This window comes from Tiliqua scincoides, chromosome 1 (assembly GCF_035046505.1).
Source record: "Tiliqua scincoides isolate rTilSci1 chromosome 1, rTilSci1.hap2, whole genome shotgun sequence".
NCBI lineage: Eukaryota > Metazoa > Chordata > Lepidosauria > Squamata > Scincidae > Tiliqua > Tiliqua scincoides.
Window position 1 is genome coordinate 261,360,263 of NC_089821.1, and position 10,614 is coordinate 261,370,876.

Below are 10,614 nucleotides of genomic sequence, written 5' to 3' on the forward strand. Positions count from 1 at the left end.
ATGAGGAGACCTGTTGCAGGTGAAAAGGCTTATACAGGGGTAAGAGAATATAAATCCCTTTTCCGTCCTGAAGCCTCCCAATTGCCCCCCCCATACAGCATGCCCATTTTTGGTGTCGATGCACCAGTGGGGGGGGGGGAATAGGATTGGGCTCTGAGTGAAACAAAGGCTGCAGTCCTAACCACACTTTCCTGAAAGTAAGCCCCATTGAACAAAATAGGACTTACTTCTGAGTAGACCTGGTTAGGATTGTGCCCAAAGTCTCAAAAATGGAACTGTCACTGCTACCTCGCTCTTTCCTGCAGATGTGTTATAATAATATTAATATAATATATTATTTAATTAATATATAATTAAATATAATAATAAAATAATATTTTAATTTTATCTCAGGGTAAATAACATCCATTCTACTTCACTTCTGAAAACTGGGAACCCTGTCAGAATCTTGGAGGTGCAGGTGGGTGAGAGGAGACAGAAGTGTTATGCCTCTGGGCCAAACTACATTACGTTTGGCTCAACATGCTGCCTGACCAGGTTGAGGGCTGTAGCTTGTGAGAAGAGGGTATTCAATTCCCTCCTGTCACACAGTAGTACCAATGAAAATCATGCCTTCCAAACTACTGTTAGCCTTAGGGAAGAAATTTCCTTTGGCACTAGTGGGAGGGCTGGTAGCAGCGTCAGGGGTACCGTTTTCTTTGAGATAGCAGTACAATGGGAATGGGTTAAATGCTCCTTCCCCACAGTCCTGCTCACATACACACATGTATGCACCCCACAGCTTCTATTTGAGTTCAAAAAACTAAACATGCTGACCCAAACTATGCACGTAATGCAGCATGTTAATTATCTGAGGCTTGTACACTTAACTAGAAATAAGAAGTATGATACTGCAAGAAACAGGTGACTCCACGTGCAGAGTTTGAAACAATTCCTGTTCTGGTCTTTGCTGCCTTATCTGTTTTCATTTTACTGATAACTGGGCATTGGGGTTGGCACAATACCGTGTAGGAACACTAGATTGGTTCTTCTGGCATGATAAATTGTCTCCTTCAGAATACAGCTCCATTTCCAAGGGCTTGAAAAGGCTGTTTCCTGCATTTAAGTTGTTTGTGGGTTCATCCTGCTCCCCATAAGGCTTCATCTCAAGGCCCAGTGTTAATAACTGGCAAGAGGAGACATCATGGTTACCAGTAATAACATTTCAGCTAAGGAATAAGTTGTCATGCCCCTACTCAGCCCTAATGAAAGTCCTCCAACAACAAGTCTGAAGTCCGTTGATGATATGGTGGAAAACACTTGACCTGCTGCTAGATTTGTGTCTTAGATAAAACATAATGGAATTCTGTTTCAGAGAATGGAATTAAAATAGGTTTACAAGGAAGACTCCTGCAAGTACCAAATATGATAGCTTGATTGAACAGAGCCTTTTCAGTGGTGGTGTTCCATAGAACATTCTGCCATCGGAGGCTAAGCTCACTTTTGCCATTTTGGAAACTGGTTAAGATTTAAAAATTAATAAATATATACACAGTAGAGCATTTCAGATGTTTGGCTAATGGCCCAGTCTTATTGGGCCCAGCTGCCAGTGGAATGCATGTTCTGCTGGTGGTGACTGGTGTTAAGCAACCATAAAGAGCACTCTAGCAATGTGCAGAGTAGCAGGCTGCAGGAGCACCAGTGAGAAGCCTGGAGCCTTCTGTGTCAGTGGATGCTGCTGATGCAGTAAGATGATGGGGGAAGTGGAATAAGGGCAGAGAGGCTGTGGGAGGGAGTGAATCCAGTGGTGCCAGATTCTATTTCCTCTGGCAACAGCCTCCCTGACCCCTTTCTCTTCTCAGAGTTGTGCTAGTAAAATTGCTGACACAGGACCAAGGAGGCCCATTGCAAAGTGGGAGGTTTACAGGTGTAAAGGGATTTAAATCCCCTTTTCCCTCCCAAGCTTCCTGATCCCCCCACTGGATACAATGCACTCCTTTTTGGCGCAGCTACACCAGCAGAGGCAGGGTTGGGCTGTAAATCACATTTTGCTGCTGCTGAATTTGTTTCTATCTGTTCTCTCTGTGTGTCTTAGGGTGCAGTCCTATGCTGCGCTGGAACAGGCAAGCCAAGAGGCTTGTGCTGTATCCAGCACAGGATAGGGGCCCAAGGCAGCTTAGCCTTAGGCAAGGGGAAACTTTTCCCCTTACCCCTGGGTAAGGCGCCCTTGCCCCTATGGGTCTCCTCGGACTTGCACCACCTCCTGAGGTGGCACAAGTCCAAGGAGAGCGGAGCAGCTTCAAGCTGTTCCAAACTCCCCAGGATCAAGGGTTGGGATCCCTGCCTCCTGCTCCCCACCTGCCTGCCCAACCCCTGGGGCCGCCACTGCCCGCCCTCCGCCCGCCCAGGGATGCCTCCCTCTCACCTCCTCTCCCTCCCACCCTAGAGGCTTGTGTTGGCCCAGCTAGGCTGACGCAAGCCTCACCAAGGGAGCTGGTGCAGAGGCTTGTGTCAGCCTCCGCAGGCCGGCTCACCTCCGTGCACTAGCCCAGCTTCCTCCCAAGGAAGTTTGCGTTTGCGACCCTCCTGGGCTGGCACAAGGGACTTGTGCCAACCCAAGTGCGCCTCAGGATTGCACCCTTAGGCTGCAATCCTATACATACTTTCCTGAGAATAAGCTCCATTGAACACATTGAGATTTACTTCTGAGTAAATATGCATAGGATTGTGCTGTTATTAGCTTTAATTGCAGTTTTGTTTTTATTGTGTTATATTAATATATAATTTTATTATATTAATATTTAATTGAGTCACCAGGTGGGCCCTTTTTAGGGTAAAAAGTAGGCACAGACATTTTTACAAATAAACAATAAATGTTTTGGTATTCATGTACCCTCCAGGGGGAAAAAAAAATGAAATGCTAACCTTGCATTACATTATTGTATTGATCCTGATATTGTGGCCATTTAAGGGGGGGGGGACTGCTAATAATTGACTATTCTTGTGGCAGAGAAAAGCATTTCCAGTAGCTGACCTTCTCTGGCTTGAGCTTCAGATAAAAAATGGTTACAAGCTGCAGAATTTGTTTCTTGTTCATTACAAAGTGCGTGAACTGGAAAGAATTTAGACCTCAATGTCTCCTTCACAGCAATGTGTAAACATATGTAATTAGCTTTGTACTTATCTGCATTAGTATCATTAGAACTGAAACCCCTTTTTAATCTGGATTCTGTTCTCTTCTCAATGTCAGCCTGTTTCTGGACCAGTACAGAGCTAGCCTTGTGGATGCAATAAAGAGATTACTCCAGCCCAGTGTAAGTATGTTTCTATTTTCTCCTGAACATGGGCTTCAGAATAATTAGTCTGTGCACAATGATTGAGAGAGTAATGGAATGGCAGGATTAATGTCATGTAATACTTTAATACTTATTATGTCCAACTTCAATTGAGTCTTCTAATCTATCAGATTCCTTCCTAATCATAAACTAGGAAACTTCTTATACTTGGCCTTCTGATAAGGAACACAGTGGGTAGTAAAATAAATGAAACTGCTTCAAAGATAGTGTGAGATTATTTTTATCAAAGCGTTTCTTGAGTATTTTCCTTTGATAACAATGTCTTCATATTAAAGTAAAATTCTGATATTGAAAGTTTTTATGTTGGCTTCTGTCATTTGTAATCCCTTCAATGGTAACCTTTGTCATTGTGTATTTATTTATTGTAAAGTACCATTTTTTTTATTCTTTTCATTGCTGCTTATATGAAGCGAACAAAATACTTAGACTGATCCATAGCCTAAAAGTCTGGTGGTTTTGTTTTGTTTTCTCTCCCTCTCCCCTTCCTCTTTTTAACAAAATAAGCTTTGTATTTACATATTATAAATTGTAGGACGTAGTAAACACAGTGTTGTACAAAACCATCCCTGCATTATGTATGCCAGGGCTGAGTGGGGAACATACGTTATATGCAAGATTTGATGTATTAGGCAGCTGCTCATTATAAACAGAAGACTCATGCACCCAATCGGAAAAGCTAACATACAGTACTTGTTCCAAACAAAGAAATAAATTTGTTACATCTCTATAAAGTTATAATTTAAAATGCTAACCTGTCTCTCAAGGTTCAGGGCTGCTAACAATATGTAAAGACAATGGCTGAAACATATGAATCAATAGAAGCCCTTGAATATAAAATATACTAAAACAAACCAGCTCTGAAAGAAAGCCCACTTATATGTATTTGCCTGCATAAAAACAACTTACATTGTCAAGAGGTGGGCTTTGGAGGAGAGAGCTGAATAACCACTTATTACATGCTTGGGTTCTGTTTTGAAGGAAGGGCAGTATTCCCAGCTTTTTGACAAGGGGCATGGGCAGTCTGAGCTGCCAGCACTCCCAGTTTCTCATAGTTGACCTTCAGCAGCTCAGGTGGGGCATGCCTCAAATTCACCTGGATTCCAAAACACAGAGAAGATAATTCCCAGGGTACAATGCTTGTCACTGTAGACAGATGCTGTACCCCAGGTTCTGAGGGTGGGGCTTCATGAGTATGTCAGTAGGAATGTGTCAGCATGGGGGTGTGCCTTTGCAAGCATGCTATCACTGCTTCTCCCACATATTATCTGTGAAGGTGGATCAGGCCTGGGAAGGGGGAGTCACAAAGCTGTTTACACTGGTGGAACACACATTCCACCAGTGGATAGAATTGAAATGTAATTGTTGCGTGTATGCATCAAGTATTTTAGGGACTTGTTGTCAAATATAAACTCTACACAATTGTTCAAAAACTATGGCTGCAATCCTAACCACACTTTCTTGAGAGTAAGCCCCATTGAACAAAACAGGACTTACTTCAGTTTTTGAACAATTGGGGTGAGGGGATATTCTTGCTTCCTGTTAACATTGATCAAGTCTTTTCAAGCATTCAGGCTCCCTGCAGCCTGACTTAATGTCACTAGAAGCTTGAATGCTTATAGAAACCTGTATAAGGAAGGTTCTTTTTGCTCCAGTAAGGTTCAAAACTAAGTTAATGGGCACGGGGGGATCCATAGATAATCGAATCCATGGGTACTGGATCTCCAGATATGGGGGCCCAGCTGTAATTTTCACTAATCCTCTAAAAGCAGGCAGTGATAGTGTACCTCTGTCTTGAGAAGCCCTTCCAGATTCTGAGTGCCCCAACTAAAACGATGCTTTGCAGTCAGTTGTATATGGAATACATTGAACTGTGCCAACACCAGGGACATGTGGTCAGGAGGCAGAGCCTTCCCTGTGCTTGTGCACATGCTCCACCCAGTTAGTTTCTGAGTGGTTGCATGATCACTGCGGAGACTGAGCTATAGTCTTGGAGTCTCTCCATGACTGTTTGAGGACCCAATCCTACCCAATTTTCCAGTGCCTGTGCTGCTGTGCCAGTAGGGTATGCACTGCATCCTGTGTTGGGGAGGGAGTCTCAGAAGCCTCCTCAAGGTATGGGAACACTTCGGGGTTGCATTGCTGCTATACCAGTGCTGGAAAGGTGGATAGGATTGGCTCTGAGTCTCTCCAAGAGACTACAGTTTGTGGCAGCAACATCTCAGCATCTGAGATACTTAGGTGCTGGTGCTTCTGGGTATCTCCCAGTCCCCCTTGCAGTGTGACATCATCCTGAAGTTCTATGCGCTGTTCCTCCCCAACCTTGCACCTCATTGCACATCACTGGCCAGCACCACATGTCTGGCAAGTCTCAGGCACCCTTTTCTGGATGCACTGGAAAAGGCATGAGTAAAATGGTCAGTAGTTCAATCCAACGAGACTATTTTCTGTGTTGACTGCCATCTTGAGATGATTTTATGTTATCTGCAAATCTATTGTGCAAATCTATGCCAAGTCTAAGGGAAACAGAAGCATGAATATGACCAAGTTTTCCTTAAAATTTGTATATTAATAATACTTTTGTTGTGTTGTATACATTTAACAAGCTAACAATCTTGCACAAAAAAGATAAAGTGAGTTTTATTACATTTAGGTGCAGACATTCATGAAATCATTTATTTTGAATTTCGTTAGTAAAGGAACTGCATTTTCTGAAGCATATATTTCCCTGATGAGAATACTTTTCTAACAAAACAATGACTGCTTTAATAAACACCTTGCATTTTTGAAAAGGTTTATACTATATAGTAGCTGCTTTCTTTACCATTTGAAATACAATTGCATTTTTTTCCATTCGTATTCTAGGGGAAAGCAATGGTATTTGCTCCACTCAGAGGGAATACTTTAAACCAGTTTTGCAATCTGGCTGAAAAAGCTGGTTTCTCTATCCAAAGACATGAAAATTATGATGAACACATTTCAAACTTCCACTCCAAGGTTAGTTTTCTGCTCATGTTAGATAACACTTTAATCCGCATTGCATTTTGAAGAGATCATGGTCCTTTTGGCAGGTAACCTAAATGTTTGATTAAAGTACTCTTAGGTATGCTGCTTCTAAATAGCTATTTTTTGTATCTGATTATTCTGCGTAGTAGAACCATCCTTTATCTTTGCATGTCTAGAAGAGCTTTATAGAAGCTCCTCCTGTTTACCATTTCCTCAGAACTAATCTGTTCATTCATAAAGGTCTGATTCAAAATATTCAGAGGTTTAATTTAGCTCATCCCATACACATCTATGGCAAGCCAAGCATGTACATTTTAAACGAAAAACTTGCAGCCAACTCCATTAAATACTGAAATATATGAAAATAAATAGGAGATGAATGTCTAATTGTATCATATCGTGATTTAAATTCTTATCTAACTGCTTTATGGCTGGGTCAGTTGGCAGCTTCAGGCTGGTAAATCTCATACAGAATTTCACAGTTGTGGGGTTATATGTAGGATCTAGGCAGTACAATTTAGGTACTTATCTGAGTGCGATTTTCAAGCTTGCTTACACAAAGTGACTGTTATCACTTTCCTCTTTTATTACATATAGGTGTAGAGTAATGCAAGACAGAGAAGGCATTTCATATACAACTTTTTAATAATTCCTCTTGTTTCCCATATGTCACATCCCTGCTGATCAAAATCAAAAGTGGGGGGGGGGGGTCAGTTCACTGTTCAACCATAGTTATAATTCACAGTGTGAACAGTGTGAAACAGCAGTGAGACTTTGGGTCTATCCAGGCCACTTCCTTCTCTTTCCTTTTCAGTCTTCATGAGAGACATGGAATGATCAAAAATCCATGATAGATCCTGTGTATCTCAAATCTTGCATAGGAGCAGTGGTGGCAGAGGTGTTAATTCCTATTCTGGCATTGGAATTATGTATACATAACCTCAGGTCAAAGTAAGCCTTGCAGAGAGAGATGTGTGGGAGACAGCTACCTTAACCTTATATCATGAAAAGACATTACATTACAGAGCCAAGTGGTTGCTTTCACAGCTACCTATGCAACTTCTGCCCTTAAGCCAAAATGCAGAGGTAAAGCTGAGGTGGTCAACTGCTCAGTATAGCTGTGTGGTGTTTAATGTGACTGTTATCATGGCTTTCTCTCTGCCTGATGGCATTTGATGGGCCACTGTGAGATACAGGAAGCTGGACTAGATGGACCTACGGCCAGATCCAGTGGGGCTGTTCTTTTGTTCTTAAGTTGGTTCTCTATTCAGAATTTGACAGTGAGTTAAAAGCCATATTTGGGGAGGAAGCAGGTCAGGCAGCTACATTGTGCAACTCTTGTACCATTCTGACTTACTACTATAGTTTGTGGGATAAAACTCCCTAGCAAGTTGTGGTCAGCCGTAGATCAGAACAATAGAGTGGGACACTAATGAACAAGCATTGATGTGGTGGTACTGGGAATCCATAGCCTGCCGTGAGCATGCCAAGGGTTAATGTGGTGGCATCAGAAGCCAGATCAATATATTTGGGCACAGTCAAGCAAAGGCTATTCCAGTTGTAGGGTCAGTTGCAGGGCTACCCTTTACCCAGGGCGTTTTCGATGATCTTGAATGTCCCTTCCGACTGTGATTCTATGAGTAAAAACTTTTTAACCAACAAAATTCATCACTGCTAATTGGGTAAGAGTAAGGGGTAATTAACCCCTGCTAATTGGGTAAGAGGCACTTTTTCAAGTGGGTGCTCCTTTTTATAGCAGGGGGAGAGTAACTGGTCCACCTCACCCCAGCAGTGTCTGTTCTAGTGGCTGTCTTGCTGGTATTCCTTGGCATCTTTTTAGATTGTGAGCCCTTTTGGGACAGGGAGCCATTTAGATATTTGATTTTTCTCTGTAAACCGCTTTGTGAACTTTTAGTTGAAAAGCAGTATATAAATACTGTTAATCATCATCATCATCATCATCATCATCATCACTGGCTAGCTTAGCTTCTGCAGTTTTTTAAAAGGGTTAGGGTTTGAGCTGCCAATCTTGTACTTGACCAATCCTGTTGGGGGTTTAGTCTGTGCTTGCTTATACAATGTACAGGTTGAGTCTCATTATTCGCGAGGGTTCTGTTCCAAGAACTCAGGTGGATGGCAGAAAATGCACTAGAGCAAATCAATTTAAAAAACAAAGTCCGTTTGCTCTGGTGATTTAAAAACAGCTTTGCTGACCTTTGTAATGCACACAGAGGCAATCAGTCTCTCTCCAGGCACTTAGGCTTCACTAGGAGGAAGCAGTCCCTCCCTTCACCTGGAGCCCCAGCAAGGGGGAAAGAATGGAGAAGGTGATAATCGCTGCCATTTAACCTTCTTTCAGGCGGCAGGGAGGAGTGAAGCCTGCAGAGAGAATGACTGATGGATTGTCAGCCAGCTGCCCTCTCTGGCATTATTAAAGGACTGTTTTCCTTTAATTTAAAGGGCCCTTCTCATCAGCTTTGAGATAGAAAAATCTGTGGCTGCTTAGATTATACCTGTAATCATTTGTATGACTGTCTCTCTGCAACAGTAAAAAGCAGTTTTTTTAACTGTGATTTTCAAGGGGTGCATTTTTCCCCTTCTCCAGGGATCAGCACATGCTTCTCATTTGCAGGGGCCATTCGTGTTGAGTCAAATCCATGTATAAAAAATCCGTGTATAACAAGGCTAGACCTGTATACTGCTGCTGCGGTGAAAAGAGTACTCTGGAGTCTCTTAGGAGGGTTAGCAGGGTATGCAGGAGTGCTCAACCAGGATTACTGGGTGCTCTGAAATTGATGATGGAAGTTTTTTTTTGCAGTTACTATAACAGATCCAAGAGGCTTCACAGAACCTCTGGCTCCAAGGTACTCAAATGCCATCTAAATGGAGATTCATCGAATTTTTGCCTCTGGTTCAGGTCATGGCACCTGTGGTGTTGAATGGAATGTAGCAAAATGCTGTCTTTTTGGTTCCTGCTCTGCTTCCTTGCCTTGTCACATGCACAGCTCAACATCCTGAATGGATTTCAATTTCCATTGCCCCATTCCTCGTGCTTCCAAGTTTCAGAGTTGTGACGGTGCAGGAATCTCTTCCTATATTGAGTCTCCCATAGAAGGAACCAATTTCTCACCACTGCTACCTCTGGACCTTGGGAGCCCAAGAGAATTGGCAGTGGATATCACCATGCCTCCCCTGTGTTAGACTGGCTCCCTTTTTCTCTGTGCTGGATCAGTAAATTCTTAACACAAAAGGAAGACAGAGGAAACTGACATATAGCCTGACCTCGCTATTGTTCCTCTTTCCTTCACCATCCATTAGCTGCTAGCTAAATACTACCTGCTACCAGCTGTTAGTACTTTCTGTGGAACTAAGATTGCTGGAAAAATTTACCAATTCCTTCTCTCTATTTCAAAACTGATTCCAGTTGCATGAATTAGAAGCAAAAGCAGATCCTCTGTCTTCAGTTTCATCAAGCATATATGGAGGTAAAGGGTGTGTCAGGAAACTGCAAGTAATCCTGGCGCATTTTTGGTTCCAGTTGCATATGCTGCAATTGCCATTAAACATCTACATGCTTTGGGATTATGAAAAATAACTAGGCTAGAATGAGAGATGCAAGTTGTTTGCCTGCCACCCTCTGGGATAATCCTGCTTTAAGCAGCCTTTCACAATTGCACAACTGCAGAAACAAAAAGCCTTGCAAACCAGGTAGAAATGGGTCCACCTGCAGACATAATCCTCTTTTGGATGAGAGCTGAAAACAAAGGCAGTAAGGCTGGCCTTTATAAATTGCACCCATCAAGTTGACCACAATCCATCAGCCATGATGTGTGGCAGCCTACCATGGCATGAACAGCCTCTGAGTTGTGCTACTTTTTTACCAAAAAGATGAGAGACTGACTTTTCAAGCAGTCAGTAGTTCCCAATATATGGTCGTTGAGCTGCATTGACTTGTTGGGTCACAAGATATGCAGGCCTGCAATATAGGGAAACCCCAAGAAGGGCACAAAGACAGCCCATGTCTAAGGCCAAGCATGGCAACTATGACAACTTCCCACATACACCACTTCCTAGATATTTTCAGTGTAGCTGCAAGTGAAATCAGTATCGGAATTTATGGTTAAATAGTGCAACAGAGAAGACCCACAAGTTTCAGGTCTGAAGCCACAATCTGGTTTAATGGTAATAAATCTGGTAATAGGTTTACTGGTACCAACCAAAATGATACAAAGGAATATGTGAGGAATAAAGTTTATCTGGACAGAGCTGGTTCTAA

General features: G+C 42.5%; 1 protein-coding gene across 4 annotated transcripts in view; it reads left to right on the forward strand.

The window, feature by feature from the left end:
* Nucleotides 1-10,614, forward strand: part of CAMKMT (calmodulin-lysine N-methyltransferase) — a 360,603-nt gene that overhangs the window by 337,868 nt on the left and 12,121 nt on the right. For 3 of the 4 annotated variants that reach the window (XM_066611803.1, XM_066611802.1, XM_066611804.1), the window contains exons 9-10: nucleotides 3,230-3,293; nucleotides 6,198-6,329. In XM_066611803.1, the coding sequence (XP_066467900.1) occupies nucleotides 3,230-3,293; nucleotides 6,198-6,329 (196 nt within the window). Of the gene's footprint in view, nucleotides 1-393; nucleotides 461-3,229; nucleotides 3,294-6,197; nucleotides 6,330-10,614 lie in introns of those variants that run through there. The other variant, XM_066611805.1, reaches the window with a different exon arrangement.